The sequence below is a fragment of the Vigna angularis genome, chromosome 1 (genome assembly GCF_016808095.1).
Source record: "Vigna angularis cultivar LongXiaoDou No.4 chromosome 1, ASM1680809v1, whole genome shotgun sequence".
Lineage (NCBI taxonomy): Eukaryota > Viridiplantae > Streptophyta > Magnoliopsida > Fabales > Fabaceae > Vigna > Vigna angularis.
In genome coordinates this window covers 11391908-11416840 of record NC_068970.1, presented here as the reverse complement: position 1 = coordinate 11416840, position 24933 = coordinate 11391908, and the positions used below count along the sequence as shown (strand labels likewise).

Sequence of the window (24933 nt, the reverse complement as noted above, 5' to 3'; positions counted from 1 at the left end):
TATTTCACTTTTTTCTTTAAATTTTAATATTTTTGAAATTAAAATACTTATTTGTAAAAAAAAATATCTAAAAAATAAATAAAAACTATTTATCATAAAAATTATTTATATTTACTTTTATAATTATAATAATAATTTAACTTTGTTTATGATAAAAATAAACAAATATACATACATATAAATGCTTCCACTGGTAATAATTTTGAAAATGAATGTTATATCATGACGGTGGTATACAAATGGTAATGAGTAAGATGTTTATAGTGTATAAATAATAAAAATATTATTTAAAAAATCACTTAATTGAAAATCAATTATTAAGCCATCCAGCCACAATTTACGATACGAGCATAATCATTTTATTTATTTTTTCTTAAATATAATGTCATAATCCTTAAAACTTGTTAAATCTTAAAAAAAATATAAATAACAAATAATTCTTAAATTATGCTTTTTATTCTTTTTATTTTTAGGTTTAATTATGCTTTGAGTTTTTGATAAATTTAAGAATTTTATTGAATCATTATAAAATTTGTGGTGTATTGTGTTTTTAAAATTTTAAAAATTTTGAATTATGTTCTTTTATATGACATGACATTAAAGATTTACGATATTTGCATTTTTAAAATCAAACCGTTTATTACATGTACGAAACATATATTCAGAATTATTATGCAAAATCGTGTTATTATGAAGGACGTTTCGTTACAATATATTCATCGCAGTATTGCAAAAGGAAAAATAATTAAATTAAAATAACAAAACATACAAATTTTCACTAGAATTCTTAAAGTAACAAAATTATACAAGTAATTTTACAAATAATGAATATCCATAAACTTAATCCCTATTGACTTGTGTCAAACAAATGTAAATCCTAATTTAAAGAACTATTAATAATTAGAAAATAACTTCACATTATTTCTAATTCTTCTATTATTTTCTTTTTACTTTAACAACCAGATTAAAGAAAGAATAACATTATAACTATAAATTGATGGTTTAATAAAAGAAATGTCCTACTTCAGGCAACCACTAAATTAAATAAAAGGATTACTGCAATATTAAGACATACAGACCAATAGCAACTATTGGAAAAAGGTAACTAGAACGGGTATAGTATACCTGCATCTCAATTATTGCTTTCTTGAAATGAAAATTATTCCTAAAAATGGAGAAATGTTTGATTCAGTTCTTCAATAAAGACCTCTAGGACGCCAAATTTAATTTATCAGATGACTAATCTCAATTCTAATGTTGAATTCTATTACCAATTCCAAGCATAATAAACCGAACTTAGGGGAAGTTCAATTCCAATGCCAGTAACGTACAAGTTGTCACAATTCGGAGAGCAGTCTTCTTAAAATTTGTCTACAGCATGAGAAAATGAAATCACGCTTCATATAAAAAACTAGGAATGAACTTAATACCATATTGACATCTTGAGTTTCACCCCAGATTCTGTTTCTCGTGATGGTAATCTTCCACGACCGCACACTGAACATTACCCTCTATTTCACTCCATCTGCATTAAGAAACCATGACATTATTAAAAATTGCAGTTGTAGTTGAAATTGTAACGAAAATTAATTCAAAACTTGCATTAGGATCATTTTGCAGAAATGTTATTAGATACTTAACGCCCATGTTTTCATTTAACGTCCATACAACTTACAGTGTGGGCAAATAAAAACATCAACCTTCAATCATTAATCTGTATAAACAAGAGAAAAACTGTCGACAAGATTTTGTTCAGAAATTAATCCAGAGATCATAATTACCAGTAGATAAAATTCACTGCAGCTTATACTTCAATATCACACTTCAAAACTTGTAGAGACTCACCATGACAATAATGTCTTACAATGTCGATTTCATGTTTTATGAAACTTTACAGAATCAGTTTATAAGATGATGTTTACTCTCTTTTATATATAATTTGACTATTTTTAGTCAACGTGGAACCTTTAACAATTTGCAATGGGGTCTTCATTAAAAGATAAACACAATCTACTCTGATGTTCAGATAAAGCATCTTCGATAGCTTATTGTCAGGCTGCGCTACAAATTAACCCAGGAAAAGAATATGTAAAAGAAACTAAAAAGACAAAATAGAAAAGAGTAAATTTTTCATTTCCCTCCAATACTAGGAATACTATTTCGTATAACATTGGGGACAGGATTGCATTTAATGGGTCTCTATATGCTTCAAAAAGGAAGACATTTCATTAATCAAAACATATCTTTGAACCATTTAGGTGTTTGGATCTTGTGTTTACTGGGTTCGGTAACAATATCTTCTGCCATTGGGGAGTATTTGTCGTAAAAGTTGGTAACAGTATGAGTTGGCACAGTTGAAGTGCTTGAGGATAGTGGAGGTGTATTTGCCCATTAACATTTTGCCTTGTATAGTGGTAGTGAAAATTGATGGAGCTTGGTAAAGTGTTGGGGAACCGATGAGGAGATGGAGGTGAAGATGGGTCTAGAAAATTTTCTGGAGAGTGCATCCAGCACAAGATCTGTTTTTCCAAGTTCATAGAAAATCTAAAACTGAAATCCCCGTACTTAAGAAGTTCAATTTTTATATTGAGTTTGAACTGCTTTAGTTAAAAGAGAATTGCGACTCTTTCGGATTTGTACTTGGAAAGGGTGCCTTAAAATAGTCTCCATTTTGTTGACAAATTTGGTTAGGCATCAACCTCCCTAGAATATACAAAGGCTAATCGAATACGTGGACACATTTTTTTACGAAAGAAGGCCAAGGGAGGTCCATGTTGATCTAGAACTGAACTGATGGCAAAACTCAAGGCATCAGTTTCAAACACAATGGTTTAGAAAAATTAGGTAGTATTAGTGAAGGTAATTTGGCCATTTGATTCTATAACTCTTCAAATGCTTGTGGATGGTCCATATAATTTAGCTTGAACAAAGGAGATTGGTGAAGGGAGAGGCGTAATGGGAAACAAAAGGACAGTATAAATCAGTGAGGCAAGGGAAGTCTCTGAATGCCATAAGTGTGTGGCTCCAACCATTGGAGTATATAGCTTGAACTTTGTCTTGATCCGAGGATACACTTGCAGATGCAATGATGTGTGCTAAGTAGTGCACTGAATTGATGCAAAATTGTACTTGAAGAACCTCACAAAAAAATTGATTACAGGATAATAACTTTAAAACTAAGTGTAAGTGTATGACATGAAAGAGATAATCAGGACTGTAATGTAGTGTGTGTGTGTGTGTGTATAAAAACAGGAGTAATTGGTGTAAATGTGGCCTGAGTAAATCACTCAAAGCTGATTGAAAAGAGAAAGGCTATTTCTGAGGCCAAATGGCATTACCAAAAATTTGTAATGGTCACCCGATGTGTGAAAGGTTGTTATGTCTGTCTTCAGGAAATACTTGGATTTGGTGAAGTCCCGAGTGTAAATCAAACTCAGAAAAAATTGTAACAGCATATAACTCAACCAGGAGTTCATCAATAGAGTAAGAGAAAGAGTTGGTGCTACCTGTAACAATGTCTTCATTAACATATCGCGGATGATGTAGGAGATGATATCTCTCTGGAAGTGTGGGTGATAATGGGGATGCTTTGGTGTAAGGCCTTGTAGCAGGAAAAAAACTAAATTGTGAGTGGTTATGAGAGATTGAACTTGAGATGGGAATTATATGAAGTTTGGTTCGTGATGTATGGGAGGGAGTGGAATATTGGAGGGTGAGGGTGTTATGGGAGTAATGTGTAGAGATTGAATCGTGAGGACGTGAAGTGAGGAAATAAATTTGTTACGAAGGAGGTTGCACAACCGACGGAAAGAGATTGGTGGAAGTTTGGAAGGTGAGTCATCTTGGCGGGTAAAAATAGTATTGGAATGGGTGAGGGAGATGTTGGGTATAGCAAAACTGGCAGTAAAGTGGAGTGATTGTGTAGCCAATCAATAAGCAATATGACATCAACACCCTCAATGGGTATTAAGTAAAATGGCATTTGCAAGTGACAAGAAGGTTGTCAATGGGCCCTATCTGTGTATTATTTGTAGAGAATGTTGGCCAGCAAGTGCTTCCGCAGAGTGTTGTAAGTGTAATAGAGGTTGGGGGAGTTTGGGGTTTAGGGACCAAAGGGGAAGACACATCATCAATGTCATCGATGTCAAAAGATTCATCGTCAATTAAAATAAAAAATCGGGAGTGGGTGCACTTGTGAGTTGGGTAAATACAATTGTAGCATAAGTAGTGCTCAACATTCTTGCTATTAGAATGCTAATGGTAGGGGTGTGGGAGTTAGTGTTGTGGGCAGGCTTAGAATCTTCAATTTTGGCCACAATTAGTTTTGCTAATCTAATGGCTTTTGGATAGCAAGTTCATGGCGCATTTCGGGGATTAAACCAGAAATGAAACAATTTAGAATGACCTCTATGGGTAGACCTAGTACTCTATTGCATATCTTTTCAAAGAGGAGGGGACAAAGTGAAGTCACAGTGTATGGTTGAGTGAAGGATGACCAAGTAGTGAATTGAGAGTTATGGTGCATCCATTTATACCAACTAAAGACATCACCTTTCCATATGAATAGGCCATGTTAAGGCTCTGGTCTAGGGAGATCAGATAGAAGGAAAAAACTATTATGTTTGAACAAGTTGATCAAGGGGTTCTAGACCATCAGAGTAGGCTAGTTGAAATTTGGGACGGTGGAAGAAACATGGAGGTTGAGGAAAGGAAGAAAAGGGAAGGGTTGTAGGAACAACAATGGGTGGTTGTTGAGGGTGTTGAGGTTATAGATGAAGTAGGGGAGTGTGTAAGGGGAATAGCTGTTGTGGTCAAGTGGAGATGTGTGTGTGTGTGTGTGTGTTGTTTGGGGGATGGAAGGGAGCAAAGTTTTGGAAAGCCTGAAGAAGTAATGCATGACAAAGGTGGATTAGTGGTGACCGGTAAGAACATATAGAGAGGGAGGTAAAGTTGTTGTGGTTGAGGTGAGGGTGTCATGTTTGGAGGTGATTGGCTGGTTAAAGTATGGATACAAGCAGTAAAACCTAGTGTTGGAGATTCTTAAGTTGATAGAAAAGTTTCATGAGAGTTGGCAATGGTGTGGAAAGATAGTTGGAGTAGTTGATGACAGCTGCCTTGAGCTTCCATGTGGGGGACTGCATGGCTTACAAAAGGTCATGGATGCTTTTTAGGGATTGGTCTCCTTGGTGGATGGGACGGAAGCAACAAAAATGTTAAGCAGCACTACAAATTAACCTATAAAAGGAATACGCATAAGAAAAGTAAAGACAAAAAATGTAAAGGGTAGTAGATATTTCATTTCCTTCAAACTGTAGGAACTATCGTACATATGGCATAATGAGCCTCTCTAGGCCAGTATCTAATTAATTAAAAACAGTCTTTGAATAATTTAGGTACTCGGGCCTTACATTTATTGGGCTCAGTAACACTTATTCTAGATCATATCAGGTTGGGCCTAACAAGACAATCAAAAACTTTTTCCTCCCCTGAAAACCATACTGGGGATGATCCAACAGGATCCCACATGGACTGAGAATGGCAGACTCCGTGGGACATCCTTAGAAAGAAAGAGATTCAGATATCAGGTTTGCACTCACACTCCCTCTTATACAACCTCTAATACTGAAGCTTTCACCCACTTAAGGGTTGGAATGCCTTTGAATTTTGTAATTACTCACCCCCTCTGCCCCTCGTTTAGGAAGCAAGGAGAATGGAACTAACGCTATGAAAGATTATCAAACCCAATAAGCTTAATCATTGTGGTTTAGAAAATCTCTTGAACAAATCCACTCTGTATGCATTTAAACATGTTCCTTTCTGATAGACCCCCAGAATTAAGAAGTACAAGATAGTTCTTGTATGTTTATTATGAATCGATCTGCCCTACCAATGTAGTAGAAACAGGTAATAACAATGTACAAAGCACCAAGGTCTTTCGAGAGGACCTTTCTCTCCTAACTCCCTTCCCTCCTAACAATCAAAACTCTCCAGAAAACTAAAAACAACCTAATCACAGACTACATATATAATAGTCTCTGTTAGGCCTGTTACAACAACAGGAGATTATAACTACCTCCTTATTTATTTCTCCTAGTATAAATTATACCACTGAACCTATCAATACCCCACCCTAGGAGTTTCACCTTGTCCTCAAGGTGAAAATCTTGGAAGTCTTAGTTGATAGCCGCAGCAGACTCCCAACTATTCTCCATCTCAGGAAGTTGTTTCCATTTGAGCAAAACTTCCAATTCACCTTATGCATTCAGACGAGTGTCAAGCAACTTTTCTGGAGTGACTTCCAACATATATTCTTCAGACACCATCGGAGCAAAGGCTGAGGTGATTGCACTGCTTTCACTGCTGATTTAAGCAAGGAAACATGAAAAACTGGATGAATGCGGCTGAGTTCTGGTAGAAGCAACTTATAAGCAACTTGGCCAATACGTTCTACAACCTGATAAGGTTCATAATAGCAAGGACTTAATTTTTCATTAAATTTCTCGCTAAAGATTTGAACCGATATTGTTGAATCTTGAGAAACACCCAATCTCCTTCTTGATAAACCACATTTCTCCTGTGTTTATTAGCTTGAAGCCTATTCTGCTCTTGTGCCTTGCACAAATTATCTTTCAACGATTTTGAAATTGCATCCCTTGCTTCGTGCACGTGATTTACACTTTCCACCTTAGCTGGAATGGTTGTGCCTTTCAAAATGAGCGGTGGATCACATCCATATAGAGCCTTGAATGGTGTCATCTTAGAAGAGGCACTATAGTTGGTGTTGAACCAAAACTCAGCCCAAGGTAGCCAAGTGGGCCATTGTTTAGGTTGAGTTCCTGTCATGCATCTTAAATATGTTTCAAGACAGCAATTCACCACTTCGGTCAGACCATCTGATTGTGGGTGATATGCACTGCTATACTTCAACTTAGTCCCTTCTTGTTTAAAAAGTTCTTTCCAAAATTGGCTGAGAAATAACTGGTCTCTATCTGAAACTATTGAAGAGGGAAACCCATGTAATCTTACCACCTCATTCACAAAAAGCTGAGCCACCTCTTGTGCTGGGTAGGGATGTGATAAAGCAAAAAAGTGAGCATACTTGGTAAATCTGTCTACTTCTACAAAAGTGGTGTCTTTTCCTTTTGCTTTGGGTAGTCTGCCTATGAAATCATCGAGATGTCAGACCAAACTTGTTGCATACGCTCATGTTGTTCATTCTCCTCTCTATCTCTGTGCACATGGATTCTTGAAACATGTGTTCCAACGCCTCTGGTCTTGCTTCCATTTTGGTGCTAACCATAAGCCTCGTACACCACTACCCTAAGGACCAAGAAAGTAGCTCTGAATACTAAACAGTTCTTCTATGTTTATTATGATCAATTTTCCCTACCAGTGTAGTAGAAACAGGTAACAACAATGTACAAAGAACCAAAGTCTTTCAAGAGGACCTTTCTCTCCTAACTCATTCCCTCCTAACAATCAAAACTCTCCAAAACACTAAACAACCTAATCACAGACTACATATACAATAGTATGTTAGGCCTGTTACAACAAAAGGAGGTTATAACTACCTCCTTATTTGTTTCTCCTAGTATAAACTCTATCACTAAACCTATCAATTTCATAACGCAATACAAATACATAGAATGTTCTGATAACTAGAAAATTTCATAGGCATAATTATAAGTTAACATACCTAAAAGGAATACGAAGGAGAGGAAGTAAGAGTGATATTTACTAAGAAAAAGGTGGCAGTAGAATCACACCTAGGATGATATAGGTATGTGAAAATAAAACCAATAGAAATCTTCATTAGAAGAGCTCATCAAATGACATGATAGCCAAATAATTAGAGGCAGGGGTAGATCAGTAACGACTCTTCAATTGAAACCATTAGAAAGTATATATAATTAAATGGCCTCTTTAAAGAATTCTTTACAACAGAAACAAACGGGCATCCTTAGACTCATGTACCTGACCCAATGAATAGGCTTTTGGTAGTATTATTGTCATTTATTAACAGTTCTAATTCTACGCACATGCAGTCCATCCTAGAACTGGGATGCTAATCCAAACTGAGGTTTTAAATAAATAGTGCACAGGAACAGTTTAAAAACTCAAAAGTAAAACAAAGACCTTTTGACGTTTTGGATTTGGGGGGCTTGAGTCAGAATCACTCGGTCTGCGTGATGTCCCGACATCAGTTTCAACCTGCATGCACATAGGCTGATCAGTTTATTTTCTCTTTTTTCATAGAAGACGCAGTTACAATACTCAATTTTCACTAGACATAATCTGGTTGAACAAGGCAAGAAAAAATATTAAGAAAAGTCTCCTGAATTTTTTGCTATATTACATCTGTTCAGCAACCTTGGAGAAAGTGACACCCAGGGGGGTTTGAAGGATAAAAAAGTTGGAATCTTTCAAATATGATATTCCCTACGTGTGTGTCAAAAGTCAAGAAGCACTCACAATGTGCGAGAGAGGTTTTGGTAGTTGATGTTGAACAAATAACAAATGTAATCAAGCAAATAAAAAATAGAATAAGGAAAGCAAACAATTAAGTCTGCACACCTGGGTTGAAGAAGCTTGAGCCATATGATCTTCTGAAGGATTTCCCTCTGACCCTACTTGTTGAGATATGACTGGCATGATTTCACGGAGCATATTTGACAAAAATATTCCTTCTTCACTGGCATTAGGTTGTGCTTCGGGGACTTGGGCAGCCCCCCTTGATGTTGCAGCATGATCTGAGTCAGAACCTGGAGTTATTCCTTGTACACTTGAATCTTCCACATGAATTTCTCCACCAGGAAAGAGTGACCTTAATAACTGAAGTACACTGCTTGGTATTTGTCGCTCAGGTTCTTGGTTGTTTTGGGGTCCACTGGCAGCCAGAATATTGATATTTACAACACGAGAATTAGATGGCTCCGGTCTTGTGCTTTGAGTTGATAAGGATCCTACTACAACAAAGTTCAATGGCAAATTAACTAAAATCAAATTTATCCCTCATATCCTTAAAGTATATATCAGATAATTTTATAACCGGCAAAATAGGTAAACCATGAGTTATATAAACAAAGGTAGTGACTTTAGAAGGTTTGTAGAAGTAAAAGAAGGAAGTAGCAATACATCTTCCTCGCCAAAATGAATCAAGCCTATTGAATTCAATAAAATGCTTAGAAAGCAAGTTTAATCAATCGTTCAATCGTAAGAATAATATGGAAGATATCTTTAGTTCATAGCTATCAGGAAGAATGTCATATCCGGGATACGGTAAATTTAGACAATTAATTAGTTGAACCCACTAAATTACTGAAAAAATCAGTCATCTCTCTTAGGGGAAACGAAAGGAACATTGTCATCAAATGTTTAGGAAAGAATAAATTAGCACTTGAAATGCTTTCTATCTCATGATATTCCTAGATATCATAGTGCCGATGAGGATATTAAAGTCTTTAAACTTTATAGGAAATATAAAGTAGTCTGGTTTTGCTTATTACTATTTTACTTATATTATTTCTTTCCAACTTATTTTGTTAACAATTATAGAAACTCTAGGTAAGAGAGAAACATTGAGCTGAGATTGTATGTTACAGCAGGGATGCTTTATAAATATTGACAAAAAGGAATCAATATAATGAATAGAAAAGATTTGATATCCTCTAATAATGGGAATAAATAAATAAAAGGTTCCTAATAATACATAAATAATCTAGATACACTTATTTAGAATGAACCCCTATTTCTATAGTTACAACGATATTTCTCATTATATAATATCAATTTCTTATTTTTATAATTATAACACTTTCCCTCAAGCTGAGCATATAGGTAGTATGTGCCCATCTTGCTACAAATGTCATCAATCTTTGGTCTTGATGAAAATGTTAGTCAACTATTCATTAGAGGTGACAATATTGCAGTGATGTCTGCAAACTCCAGTTTTCTCTTATGAAATGACAATCCAAAGTCAACAATAAGGGATGGGAGGGTTGGGTAGTACCTCTATCGAGCACTACATCTTCAATCAAAATAAGTAAGCATTGATTATTTTAACAAACTATAAAAAAGTAGTTTTGGATCACGTACTCTGCAATCAAATATAATCTGAAATCATCTTGTAACATGAAGCAATCAGCGGTTTCAGATATTGAAAGATAATTGTTAAATTACCATTCCTTGTAGAATCATCTGTGCTTTGCCTTTCCAACATGGAATCAGTAGTTGATGGCACTGCAGCATGATGCTGACTTGAATGTTGAGATCTCTGTTCACTATTTACATGTCCAGAAGACACATGTTGAAATCTCCCAAGAATTGGATAGTAAAGACCTAGGGAATTACCAGATGATTCTGAAGGCGGACGGACCACAGGACCCGGTACTGCTGCTGCAACCATGGTTCTAATAGGCACTAACCTTACTCCTGGTTCCCCAGAAAAAGAAGCATCTGGACGCCTGGAGGTTGCCTGATTAACAGGATTTTCACCTGGATTTCTTTGTACTGAGGCAGGTTGTGTATCATTGCGTTCTTCTTGATTGGTGGTATTGGATGATGTTGCTGAGGTACCTAATAATAGAAATGATGCTACATGTAAGTTAAAAACATAATGCAAAGCAACAGAACCTAGTAAACTAAAAAATATATATACTGTACCTCGTCGTATCTGTATATCTATACGCCTAGGGAAAAAGCTTGAACCAAGTCCACTACCTAAACTTGAGCTAGACTGTGCAGCTCCAACAGGAACAGCGCCAAAGCTTGTTCCAGGTTGAAAAGGAAGGGGCTGGAACCATGCAAGTCAATAAGCAAAAGCAGTACAGTTGTCATGACAAGAACGATAGATAGAAAGACAAAAGTACCTGAACCATGATATGGTTAGGACCATTTGGGGATATAAAAACTGCAGGCCCTCCATTAACTACAGCTTCAGACTGCAGACAAAGTTAATTAGTACTTAGAACCACAAACCTAACAATTGACTAACAAGATACCAACGGTGGGAAACCATGCCTACCGATGTTTGACCCAAACGCAGTGTCATCGTTGTGCGACCAAGCTCGAGTAAAAATGCACCAAGGTTATAAAACAAAACTCCAGTCCTCAAAGCCCTAGACTGAATGCTTGACCGCAACAATGGATCAGTTACATCCGCTTGATTCTCCATCTGCCTTGATATTTGCTGTGGAAGTATATAATGAACATGGCAATTTTATCTTTAGCAGAATAAAGAAAATAGTTATATAACACCACATGCCTATTTGTTAACAGTGCAGGAAGAAAGTCATCGCAAACATAGAAGAAAAATCTAATAGGATGTTTTAAAACTCACAAGTAGGCATTCGCCTGCTTGTTCAACAATCATTCGTCTGGTAGAAAGCAGAACCTCTGCCAACAATGTCGGAGATGAAAACCCTTCTAGAACTGAACCCGAACGTGAAGAAACAGGTCTAGTTTCTACATTCCTTTGAGCCTCGTCTGCTTGGGCAATATTCCCCCCTTCTCTCACTGCAAGTAAAATGTGTCATTCTCAAAGAACAATTATGCAGCAGAAGCCAGTGAAGGATAACTATTAGATTCAACATGGCATGCTTACCAATTGCATCAAATTCATTGCTTATGTGACTTAAATATTGGGACAAAGTTGTCAAAGAATCAGGAATGACCTACAAAGTCATATTTAAGAAATAAATTGTTTGATATCTTGTCAACGAGAGAGGAAAATACTCAAAATGTCAAATATAAAAGAATATGTACACCTGAAAGAAATTAAATAAAGATTTAGCACATACAGGAGGCTGCAAAGACCCTAGAGATACTGTCGCTGGAGCTCCAAAGGCATTACGTGATCTATCAGACAAAACCCGAAAACCCGATTGTTCGGGTTGAGGATGAGATGAATCAAATATCCCACTAGAGCCTGAAATTCTCCCAGAGCCTTGGGAATCATGCTCCTTCATTCAATCCAATATGTCCAGTTGTCAAGGAAAGTGTTTCAGATGAATATTCACATAAAAAGACAAGCAAATACCATTTTTTATTGGTCACACATCATATGTTCATTATACCACTCCAATACCCAATGGAAAGAGAATTAATATACGGAAAGTTGAATTTACCCTGACGTCAATCCCTTCACCACTCGCAAAATTTTGAAGTCCAATGGATCCTAGAACTGCAGAAACGATCTGCACAGGAATGAGATCAAAATTAAATTTTCAACCAAAAGAGAAAACCCTAAATGTGTCCCCTATTGTTCAAATTTTAATTATACCCTATTGATTTCAGGTGCAACTCCATCTCCCTGAAAAGGCACATTGAAAGTCTCAATAAAAACACCAGGGGCTACTTGACTACTGTGACTGAGGCCTGTCAGGCTTGAGCTTGAATTCGGTTCAGTCACTACAAAATGGAGGTAAGTATGGAGGTCAGTATACCTTATCTCCTTTTATTAAAGGTGAGAATGAAGGTAACCCAGAAGACAAGATCAACTAGAAAATTCCTCACCCAGTTCCCCACCCCTTTAAGAAACAACCCTTCAAGAAAAAAAAAATAATAGTGACAATTTGCCAGTGCCCAAATGGAAAATTATCAAACAAGATGACCACTTCTTAAATTTCTTCTTACACAAATGAGGCATGCTCTTGGAAAATATTTTCCAACGCAATTAGGTAAAAATTTTGTAAAACTAAACTATTTACCTAGTTTAATTCTTGCAGGTGCACCAGATAAATGGCACTATTATGGTGTTTTGATCATCTTACCTGATTCTCCAGGCAAAAAGAAATTAAAAAGTCGAAAACCTACTTTGTCTACTGGTTGAATTAATTACAATTCATGTTTCCCCCAGACAAGCTTTTAATTAGGTGTCAAATGGAAACAAACAAACAAGTTTCAAGCTATAACAATATCTTCTTTGCAAGAAAGACCGAGTATATTTTATTTCACCAATTTTCTACTTAAAGAGAGATTTGCTACAACAAGAAATACGAAACCTTCACTCTAAATCCTACTAAACTAGAGCACATAACTTTCATATAAATTACAACAGCAAATGATAATACTGTACATAATCACGTCAAACCTGAATGATTGGGCAGACTTCCTGGTGGTGGTAGGTCAGGTTGCCTCGCAACCAGATGCAAGGTGTGACCATCTTCAACATCTACTTGTGTTAAGGAGGAAACCCATTTTGAATGAAAAAATAGTGATGCAGTTACAGCATCAAAACTTCTTTGACACGACAGCATGGCTTTTGTGTCTAACAAAATCATCCACAAGAGTGCTTCTTTGTTTTTGTTCATAACATTAATTACTGAGATAATATTAATATATTTGGACAACAAACAAATTATAACATGGGTGGATAGGCCTATATTTCAACTTCAGACTTTTCTGTAAAGGTTCGAGTAATTTGGCACAAAAGCCAAAAGTCACCACTCAATGGAAAATTTTATTGTGATGGCAGTGTCTCCTCTTAGCAATCTGACTTTTATGTGCTGCAGCCTTTTTGCCTCAAAATCTAAACTCTTGACGAAATTATTGATCACAATACTGACTACTACACTTAAACAGTACGGATCATATGTTTTACAAACACACAAGAAATTTTATCAAAGAGGATTAAAAAATTACTACGGAAGCTAAGGACACAGCCCCTTTTCCAGACAAGTAAAAGGAACACAAGCTTAACACAAAATAAAGGAAACACCATATTATATCATATCATTTTGTATTTCTGAAATTCAAGTCTTCTCTCCATAACTAACAACTACTTAAGGGCAAGATAGCATCTCTTTAAATGCTACATTGGCTTCCTTTGTGAGTCCTTCAACACAGTGGAAAGACAAAGAAACAGGATACGATACGCAGACAGGAGCTGATCATCCTTCAGAACTTTTCCTTGGCAAATTAGGCGTTGCCGTTCAGATAATACTCCAGTTACAGAAGCAATCTGTTCTTTCAGGGCAGGGACTGGCATCTGCAGGACAGGGTATATTGTTGTAGGAAAAGGACAATTAGAAACAGATCTTCAAGCAAGTTGTCAGGTAATTCAAAGAGGCAGCCTTATGATCATATATCTTAAACAGTGTTGCGTTAAAAACCAAACATATTAGAAAAAAAGTGGTTTTATTGACAATTCATTCAGGAACTTTTTCAGAAGCTACTCCTTCCATGCTTTGGAGAATATTTATATTTTTTTTTGCCTATTTTGAAAAGCCTATTTAACTATTATAATTTATTAAATTTTTTCATAAAAGATTTTTTTCTTGTAATAAAACAAACAGCCTTGATTCTTTTTATCAATTATCATGTTTCTACAGCAAGGCAGTGCACAAAGCAAGATTTACAAACAGAAACAGAATGTCTTCACAAGAAATTCAAAAAACAAGTCAAGAAAGATTATACAGTCAAAGAAACACCTGTTTATCCACTCTGAGGGTGTACGTTTGAGAATCCAATGTTTTAATCTTTATTTCAATAGTGGTTTCTGAACTTTCAGCACTGGTATTGATTGGAATCTTTTCAGTGCTATTACTTCCCATTCTCTGCGTACCACGTAATACTCTATAAAATGAAAATATAATAAAAGCCATAAAAAGGTCTGCCAATATTTCTTTCTTCGTCCAAGATATATGATTATCGAGAAAATCATGTGAAACCTATAAAACAATACAAAATAGAAAGAAATGTACACTGTCATAGTGGGAAAAACAAAAACACATTCAATACTCCAGCTGGCTCCCACAACTATAAATGGGAGTTGTGTTGTAACCCGGCCAATATGGGACTACATCAACCCCACTAGGTTGGAAAGAGAAGACCACCCAGAGGAAAGAATAGACAAACCAGGCTATGATACATTGACGCATAAGAAAAATTAGACAAACCAATAAAAAATACAAAGTGGAAAGATGTGTACACTGCCGTATTTGGAAAAGAAAAAACACCATTAACACTAAAGCTGGCTTGCTAACTGCCTGGGTAAAAATCTTATCACAAGACACCATTGATATGGAGAACCAGTCCAGTCCAAAAGGTAATCAGATAAGAGGGGGAAGACTATTTATAAATAAATGCGAGTTGTATTGCAACCCAGTAAATGCGGAGCTGAGACTACTCCATCAACCCCATTAGGTTGGGAAGAGAAGACCATCCAGAAGAAAGGTTAGACAAACCAAGATACGATACATTGACAAATAAGATTGGATTGTGTTTGTTCAATGAGAAATCATAAACATTTTGAATTATATAGAAAGGGAGTCTATATTCATTAAGTAATTTATTAGATAATCGATAACAAAGAATCTTGAGAACTATAAGAAATTCATATCAGAACTACTGGAAAGTGCCCTTAAGGCCCTAACCAATTGAAGCAAACTTATTATAACAGAAGCACTTTTATAAGTATAACTATTAATCCTGAATAACATGGTATAACAGTTGACCACTACTGACTTTTGTATATCAACATACATATACATTCTCAATAATGATAAAAATTACTCTAAATTCACCACATTCATAATTAACAAAAAATAATTTCAAAGTGTCTTGAACAAAGCATGTATGGTTAATTCATTAATATCTGAGCTCATCAATTTACCCCCACCTATTTGAATAATCAGTGTCAATTTAAGACGAAGAACTAGTAAGAGACACGTATACAAGTAAATACCAACAAAAGTCATGGATATGAGGGCTATTATTGTTGTTGTCGTATGTACTCATTATTATTATTAGTTTATCAATACTACTATTCAGCTTATCATAATACTTTTATCCTTTAAATAATAAATAAATAAGAGAAATCAAATGGAACTCATACAGCAAACCAAAACCAAAAAATTAAAAAGAACAATACATGTGGGCCCATTGACCCAATTGCCTCAGCACTAACCCTTCTGTTTACTGTACCAGTGTAACCCGAAGACCCTGGCATGTATGCATCTCCCCCCGTAAAAGATTCAATTGCCTTCTAAGGAGACAGAAGACAAAGATCACAGACAGAGAAGAAGGTGCAAGGGGCTGCAGCCACAAAACAATACTGGTTTCAGGGGCAAAGTTGAGCTTCTACACATCTTCTGTGTAACAATGTTATCAATAACAGAAGACCAAAATTCAAGTAGATAAACACTCCATTGAAGCCTATGGCCACACAATAGCATGCCTCCCTTCATGAATTGCCTATGGCAGTTCGCAAAAATCTGCCATATCATAGCAGCCGTGTAACAAACATCATTGCAATGTAACACCTGCTCCAACTGTGATTTTGGCTAAGAAACACACTCCCTTGACCAGGAAAAATGTGATGGCCATTAGATGAGCGGCAGGGTGCAACACCAGCACAATTCTGCCAACTACTGTGTGTGACTGACTACTATGCCTAAAATCCATGCTGATAGGAGTGAATAAGAGCCAACACTATTCTGCATGTACAACCCAGCCCATATGGTCCAGTCCTTGCATCAACACAACAGCATAGCAGATGAAAGATGGAAAATCCCAGTAAACTGAGCTTAAAGCACAACTTCAAACTCAAGCTGAAGAAGAGTTAAGTAGGAACACTTTATCTTCACTCTAGAGCATGGGCAGTGTAATTCAAAAATACAGATCTAAAAAACAACTCATTCAGAGATGAGCTTTCTTAACTTTGCCAAAGTAAATACATCCACAGCAAAAACTACATTGTTAGTTAAAACAAAGAAATTTGAATTATTTTCGTAAATCATTTCCTCGTTGTTCTCTTGTATCAAACAGACAAATGCCATTGGCATTATGTAACAACGAAAGGTTATCAATTGCAGATGGTGGAATATAGCTGGAGGTCAAAACTTCTAGCATATAAACACGCCATTGCAAGCGGGCCTCCATTGACAAAATAATGATGGCGGAGGGTAAAAATAGCCTCATTATAACGGTTATTTGACAACATTAAAAGATCATTTTATGTAGTTATGATGTATATATTAATACACTAAATATGTTTGAACAGCTAGCTTCAAACATATAAGATTGCATGAAGAAATGGAAGGTATTGACTGCAGTGCAGCAGAGCAATCATAAAAGAAGCCTATTTGTAATAAAGAACAGAATGGTTGTCACAATGATAGAAGAGCTCTTGACCCAGAAGAATGTATAGCCTATTTTCAGAATATATTGATTTCAGAAAATATAGATGACATGGATAAATAAAACCTGTGCAGGAAGCCTATTGTTACACAGAACCAAGCAGCTCAAATTTCACTTTGTATGATTCGGCACTCTCTAAGAGATATGTAATTCTGGCTTAGTTACACCTTTACCATTACCTATATTCACAGGATTAATAAAAACATGGCATGCAACCCATCTAAATGTTTTGAAGCAATAAAAAAATAATCGATAAAACAACAAGCAGAACCACAGGAATGAAACCAGCCACAAAAAAGAAATGCAAACCAAAAAAATCCCCTTTACGTAACGATACCTTCCTAAGTCAGACAGTTCAACTCGTTTCTTATCAGCACACATCAGTAAACTTACGAGCCACAATGTCACACACGCCAAACGAAAGACACCAGGCACATTCCCATCTCGCAAATAAAAATGTATATCCAAAAATTGAAAAAGTAAGAAAACACCGATTTCATATCAGGTATTCAGTTTGCAGATTGCCTTAAGATAGGGTAAAACAGGAACTACTTCATAGATATTGATTGGTTCTAGAGTATATCAAAACTTCACACACGACGATATCAAAATAATTAAGCAAACAGAGACACTGTAACAAAACGCAGATCGCCCAAACAATCCTATCACGAACAAAACAAATGCATGAACCTAATTTCACTCTCTTAGACAGATATAACGTTGTGTGAGGAGGCGTTCGGGGTGTAACTGAAAACCTAGTTGCGAGTCGCAAATAATTGGACATAAACAGTTACCAAGAATTGGACAAGAAAAAGCTGTAACCCTAGGATGAGATGGTCACTGAGGGAATCGGAAACGGACGACACAGAAAACAGTGACTGTCATCGAAACCCGAAATCGGAGAAGAAAAGGAAACGAAAGAGAGAGTTGATGAGCGGAGAAAGGAGAGTGAATAAAGAATGAATCTACCTGAGAGCAGAAGGTTGAGGAGTGAGTGATGGAGTTGGGGAATTAGGGATTGAAGGGAGGGAGTGGGTGTTGCAGCCTTGGCGCTTTCACCGCTCTGTTTCGCACTCCACAAAGGATCTTTCACATGAATCAATGTAGAGTGCATGGAGTTGTATTCTGCAACCCGAAGCACTGGATTGTGACCAACCTTTTGGTATCGACTTGTCCTAAGGTAAATGAGTCGGTCGCCGCCGTTTTATTTTATTTTACTTTTCTTTCTTTTGAAGAAATGATATTATTTTTCAAATTTAGTAGATGTAAATCTGCGTTTCAAGATTATGTTATGTCTTGTCGAGTTTTAGCAGTTACGAAGTTAACGTATAGTTTTTTCATTTAAAGTTTATCATAATTAGTTTGGAAAAAACTAATTGACTATACTGATTATTAATTAACTGAACTAAAAAATTTGAATTTTTCACACTGAATTATGTTATTTTATAATTTAATTTTGAAAAGCTGAATATCTAAAAGAGTTTATTATTCATTAATTTAAATCTAATTCATTTGAAATTTTTTACTTGTTTGAAAGTTTTTAAAATTACAGTTTAGTTTTAATATATAAATTAGACTAATTGATTAGGACCAATTTGTTCCAATTCATTTTTTTTCATTTTTTTTAAGTTGAGTTGTCAAATTTAAAAGTTTCGACTATACTGTATTAGTTCAATTTGAACAAATTTTGATTTTGACTTATTTTGACATTTTATTCGACTTGGTTTATCTCAATCTTTCGCTAGACCTAATTCGTATAAAATTTTTAATTTTGTTATCTATGACATAATATATATCATGAATGAAGTGGGTAAATACTACTTTTTATAAATTTTTAATTCAAAAAATATTGCAATTCAATTCAAAATTAATGTAATTTGGTTCAAATTTTGTGTAGTTCAATTAAAAATTAATGTAGTTTAGTTAAAAATTAACACACTTTAGAAACAGGTTAAGATACATATCAATTCAATTCAAATTGCAATTTAATGCAGTTTGATAAAACAAAAAATAGTTCAATTCATCTAAACTAATTTTCAACTCAGTTCAGACAAACTAATTTTTGGTTCACTAGTTTATTTGAATTCATTTTCAATTCAGTTCAATTTAGACAAATTATTTTTTGGTTTAGTGCAGTTTTTAGTGATGCACTAAACCAAAAAATAAATTGCCTAAATTGAACTGAATTGAAAATTAGTTCAGATAAACTGAATTGAACTACGTTGAACTATAATGAACCAAAAACTATGTGTTATTTGTATACCATCCAAAGTGAATTTTAAAATAACTTTGATATTTAGTCAGCTTGTTTTTCAACTTTAAGTATAATGGAAAAAATCTAAAATGAAAAAATAAAAAAATTTGGTTAAAATCATTCAAATATTGACAAATTATGACTTATGGGACTAGGTAGTATAAATGGTGTCAAACACCACAGAGACGGTTAAGAAAACCCTTATAAGAAGAAAACATTAATCACCTACCTTTGAAAAAATATGGAATGCAACTTTTACCGTTCAAGCCCAAATTGCACAACTTAAGTCTTTGCAGTCGAAGCACTAAAGATGAGAACCGCTCTGGATAGTGTATAAATACAAATCTCGTATTCTCATTTTAAACATTGAGTTTATACTTAAATATGTAGTAATAGAGTATGAATATAACTTTGAAGGTTTTAGAGATATATTTTTATTATAAATCTCAAGTTTAGATATTGTTGTTATTTCATTACAATACTATATGAGTAGTTGAACTCTCTCGTGTTGAGATTATGTATAAGCAATTATAATTCTTTATATTTTTACTTCTTGTATATTTATTTATGTTTTCATTTGATCTGTTTGTGATTATTTATGTTTGTTGTTGGATGAACTAAACACTTGTCTTATTTCATTAACTTGAGACTGACTGCAGATTGATTCTAAATTATGGTCTAACTAAAAACGAATAAAGTTTTAAAAAACATAGGTTATACCATGGGGATATAAAATAATCAACCCTTACCATATTAATTTTATGCACACTTTTAACTTACGAAATTTTTTGGCAAGGAATTTTAGAACAAGAGTTTTGAAATGGAATTTTCAAAACGTGTTAAATATATTATGGAATATGTTTTTAACATATGGAATTTGTTTTTCCAAAATATATAAAATATTTTCTGAAAAAAGCTTTTCAGAATGAGTTATTTTATCATTTTCTTTCTTCTTCCTCTAAAAGTAGGAGTCTGGTGACGACGAGAATGGTGGGAAAGACAGCCACCGTGACACTGGTGGTGTTGTGCAATAGTAAAGAATATTTAAGTATTTTCCTTATATACGAGGTGAATAAAGAAATATGATGAGTTGCAAAAAGCAATTGCCCAAACATTGTTACACCTATCGGATTTAGCTTGTTTAATACAGCCCAAGGCTTGTATATTTGATCCAAACATATGTAGAAGAAGAACAATTGAGCTAAGATTATGTATTTATATATTTCACGCTATTATTTTTGGAGTCACTTTAGTTATTATATTTTTATTCAAGTTTTAACATATTTGATTCTGTTTGGTGATTTAATTTTTTGTTTATGATTGATATTTTAAGCGAGACACGATCACAATCGTCTTTTTATAGTCGGTGAGGATTTGGAAAATTTAAAACAAGAGTTTTTATTTATTAATAAAACAATTTATATTAAAATATACCATAATTATATTTAAAATTTATTTTTCAAATATTTTGTGATGTAAAATTACTTTTAAAATTGTTATAATTATTTGAATTTAACATTTATTTTTTAATAAATAATACGACCATTTCATTTAGTATTTGCTTATACATTATTGATCTTAAATAAGTGTTTATTATTTTTAACTTTTGAAAAACTAATTTTCCCGAATTAAATAGTACTGAAATTATTAATATTATTTTATAAGTTATATATATGCATTTAGGAAATAAATTATTTATTTTTGTATAATTAAAAATATTAGTTGGTTTATCATTTTTCAATCCTATAATTTTATTTGAGATATTTAATTTTGAAAATAAATTTAACCCAGATTCAATAAGTTACTATGTTTTAATTATTTTTTAAGGTTTAAGCATATTTTTTCAATAGTATACCATTTAGTAACTTTAATTTTTTAACGATAAATAGAAACAAAAAATATCTCAAGTGAAGAACAATTTAACAAAATTTTAATTTTGGATTTTAGTCTCTTACTTTATATAATACATAGGAGTGGACAAATTATCCTATAGTGCACTATAGAACTTTATAGTTAACTATAAATCAGTTTTAAAAAATTACACTGAACTAACAGATTATTTTTTAGTTTACCTATAGTACAATGCAGTTCAATGAGCTAATTTTTAGTTAACTATAGTGTAGTTTAGTAAACTATTTTAACTCAAATTAATAGAATGTTTTTTCACTGCTGTTAAAGTAAATGACACTCGTGCAATATAAAACTTGCACTAAAACATTCCATTAGTTTTTGTTAAAATAGTTGACTAAACTACACTATAGTTAACTAAAAATTTATTCGTTGAACTGTACCATAAGTAAACTAAAAAATAATTCATTTAAGTTATTTTGAACTATTTTTTAGTTTAGTGTAGTTTTCTTAAACTGGTTTATAGTTAACTATAAACTTTATAGTGCACTGTAGGATAATTTGTCAACCCTAAGTAAAAATAAAGAAATAAATATTAACTAATATGTTAAAGTGACTTTGTGAAATAATGTTCAAATAAAAAAAGCAAAAATCAATGAATAAAATTAATAAATGAAAAGTCACAAAAAGTAAGAAAATAAGAATGTAAAAATTAAAATTTATTAATAAAAAACAAAGATAACTAAACATTTTATTTTTCATAAACAAAATTATAATTTATTGAAAAAAAATTGTTAATTTATTAAATACTATTTTTCGTACCAATAAAATTTAATAATTACTCGTAATATTTGAAATAATTTTTATTTTCAAATACAGTCCACATTTAAATTAATAAAAATATATTAATATTATATATGCTTGATGTATATAGTTTTCACACCACAAATATTCATATATATATATATATATATATATATATATATATATATATATATATATATATATATATATATATATATATATATATATATATATATATATATATATATATATAAGCTAAGTTATTTAACATGAATATAAATATAAACAAATATTAATGATATAACATATATAAATAAAGAAAGATATCAAGCAATACAGTGAAAAAAAATTATATTCAGGAGTGAAAATAAATCTGAAAAAAAATTGAGTAAGATTAACATGCAAGTATATGGTTCGTTTAATTTTTTTTATAACTTTTTAAAAAATATAATACATTTATCGTGTCATAGATATGTTCATTAATAGTTATGATTTTCTTATATTATTATATAACATAAAAACTATAAATAATTATGTTATATATAATACAGTATAACAAATTACTTATTTAAAAGGTTATTTTGCATTAAAGTTTTTAAGGAATGTATAGATTGATTGTCCAATAATCTTATAGACTCAAACTTTATTTTTTCCAATTTATATGTGTTTAACAGTTGTAAAACCTAAACAAATATACTATAACAAACTTAGGATGATCATACGTATAAATTATATCGATAGTTTTAATATCTACAATAAAAAAAATTAAGCGAGTTGAACATTTAAGTCCTGGAGACTTTCTATAATTTCTTTTAATATTTAATTATCTGTGAGTTGAATATAAGTAAATATTTCTATTCATTATTTTATTAATATAACTAATCTATTAATGTGATATTATTTAGTATGGTTTATAAGATCATAGATTTGGACATTTTGGTTACTGTGCAGTGGTGTGGGGGATATTATGTTTTTAAGAGACAAAGGTAGCATGCAGAGCTTTGTAGAAATGCACGATCTTATAATAGTTGTGGTGAAGCGCAATGTGTGGAACCAAATTGTGCCATATGTGCAGAAGAGTGATCCATGATCTAACATGTGAGCCCACATGTAAGATTGACCCTTGGTAGCATTGCATTCAATGTGCAGAACATAATGGGCCCAATCGATTGCATGCGGCAAGACAAGAGGGCCGTTACTCAATTAATTCTCCATAGCCTTCATTGTCTACTTTGTACACTGAAAGTAGCCCCTATAATGGAAATGGACCATACACTACTTACCCCTACATACAATTCCTTTTATGTATATACAAATATGAATAAATAAATATAACACAATATTTTTTAAGACATTTAGTTGCAATATTTTATATTTTATTAAAAAAATTAACTTAGTAAGTAATTTATATTTAACCGATTATTGAGGTGAAAAGTTGAACTAAACTGAAAAAAAAACATATTAAGATGTATATGTCTAACATATAATGAATTAAAATAATTTTTTTTATAAATGATTAGAGATTATCTTATTTTATATTTTAGTTATTTCATATTAAAAAAGCTTGTTAATTCAAGACAATTTTTGTCAAAAGATTGATCCGGAAATTATTAAAAAGAAATCGAGATAGGTTTTTGTGAAAATATATCAACAATGCAGTGGTGGAAAGAAACATGATTACTAGATAGATAAATGATAATAATATTACAACAATATAACAAAGTAATCTATGGATGAAACAAGTTCAATAAAGTTCAATTTCACAAATCAACTTATAAAGTAAAATTTATCCTAATTTATATATCCTAATTTATATATTTTAAATTCACTTTATCCAAGGAGAAACATCTAACATATTATATTACTATTATAGAGGGAGTATCATTGTCATTATGTAAATAATTGACCACCCAATAATATCATTCCTGTCAACCAATGAGTTTCAGTCCATTTACAGTGGATGGGAGATTTTTTTTTTTGCAATAATACTTACTTTAAAATATAGTTCTATAAATATTATTATAATTACTCCTAAAAAGATTGGTAAGTTCCCAACGACATTCGCACCACATGTGTTGTATAAAAGCTGACATAATTACAAACAAAATTTTATGAGACGTGTAAAGTTATTGTCCTTAAGGATTTATCCGCGGTGTAGTGTAAGTTCTCCAGGGTACAACAGGAACTTCTCAGAATATCTCTCTCAAAACTAACAAGGATCTCTACAAAAAGTATAAAATAAACCTAGAATAATTTTAGAAGTAGAAAAGAAGAAAGAAGGAGAGAAGACTCCTTTTAGTGTGTCTTTGGAATGAAGGAAGAATTCCCTGTTTATAGAGTTAGAGAAGAATAAAATCAATAAAAAACAATAAAAACCATTAAATATTTTATCGTTTGAGCACTTAATAAAATGAATTTAAACATTATTGACAATTAAAGTTTTGACCGTTGCAATTCAACATTTTCTTTTGCAATAATCTAACGTTATTACAACAACATGGTTGTTGTTGTTGAATCACAGTAAAAGTGAAGGGTGATTTCAGATATTATTTGTGTACAGATTTTTACTGCAAACAGTTCTACTTGTCAATTGAATGAGATGACTGACAGAAAATATGGATCATGAAGTTTGAACTTGGTTACAGAAGAATTTTAGTAAGCAACACATCACGAAAACATGTTTTTCCAAGCTACAGAAGAAACAAAACCAGTGAAAGGTACGTTTTCAATCATTGGTCCCTGCTTGTTTTTTCTTTCATAAGAAAGACACACACACACCTAGGTACAAGAACAACACTTGTCACATTCCTTTTCCTTAATCTCACTGTAGTAAAAATAAGAAGAAAGTAAAAATTCAAGACAGAAATCCAACATGCACTGATCATGAC

General features: G+C 33.0%; 1 protein-coding gene across 11 annotated transcripts; it reads right to left on the bottom strand.

The window, feature by feature from the left end:
• Positions 1–1023: 1023 nt before the first annotated feature.
• On the bottom strand, positions 1024–18293 carry LOC108342333 (ubiquitin-like domain-containing protein CIP73). 11 transcript variants are annotated; one of them, XR_008246386.1, is made up of 17 exons: positions 14430–14591; positions 13870–13987; positions 13091–13171; positions 12281–12408; positions 12126–12194; positions 11799–11960; positions 11603–11672; positions 11339–11514; positions 11024–11188; positions 10869–10940; positions 10663–10792; positions 10180–10575; positions 8575–8966; positions 8137–8211; positions 1454–1525; positions 1272–1371; positions 1024–1165 (listed from the first exon to the last, which is right to left on the bottom strand). XR_008246386.1 is itself a non-coding variant. In XM_052871447.1 (17 exons), the coding sequence occupies exons 2-17, from the start codon at positions 15947–15949 to the stop codon at positions 1517–1519; spliced, it is 2211 nt and encodes a 736-aa protein (XP_052727407.1). In that variant the 5' UTR covers positions 15950–16469; positions 18109–18293; the 3' UTR covers positions 1196–1516. The 11 variants fall into 11 exon arrangements, 8 of the variants coding, with proteins under 8 accessions (XP_052727407.1, XP_052727406.1, XP_017435583.1 ...); XM_052871447.1 differs by lacking the exon at positions 1024–1165 and adding exons at positions 15908–16469; positions 18109–18293 and having other exon boundaries at positions 1196–1525; positions 14430–14555; XM_052871446.1 differs by lacking the exon at positions 1024–1165 and adding exons at positions 15908–16035; positions 18109–18293 and having other exon boundaries at positions 1196–1525; positions 14430–14555.
• Positions 18294–24933: the final 6640 nt, after the last annotated feature.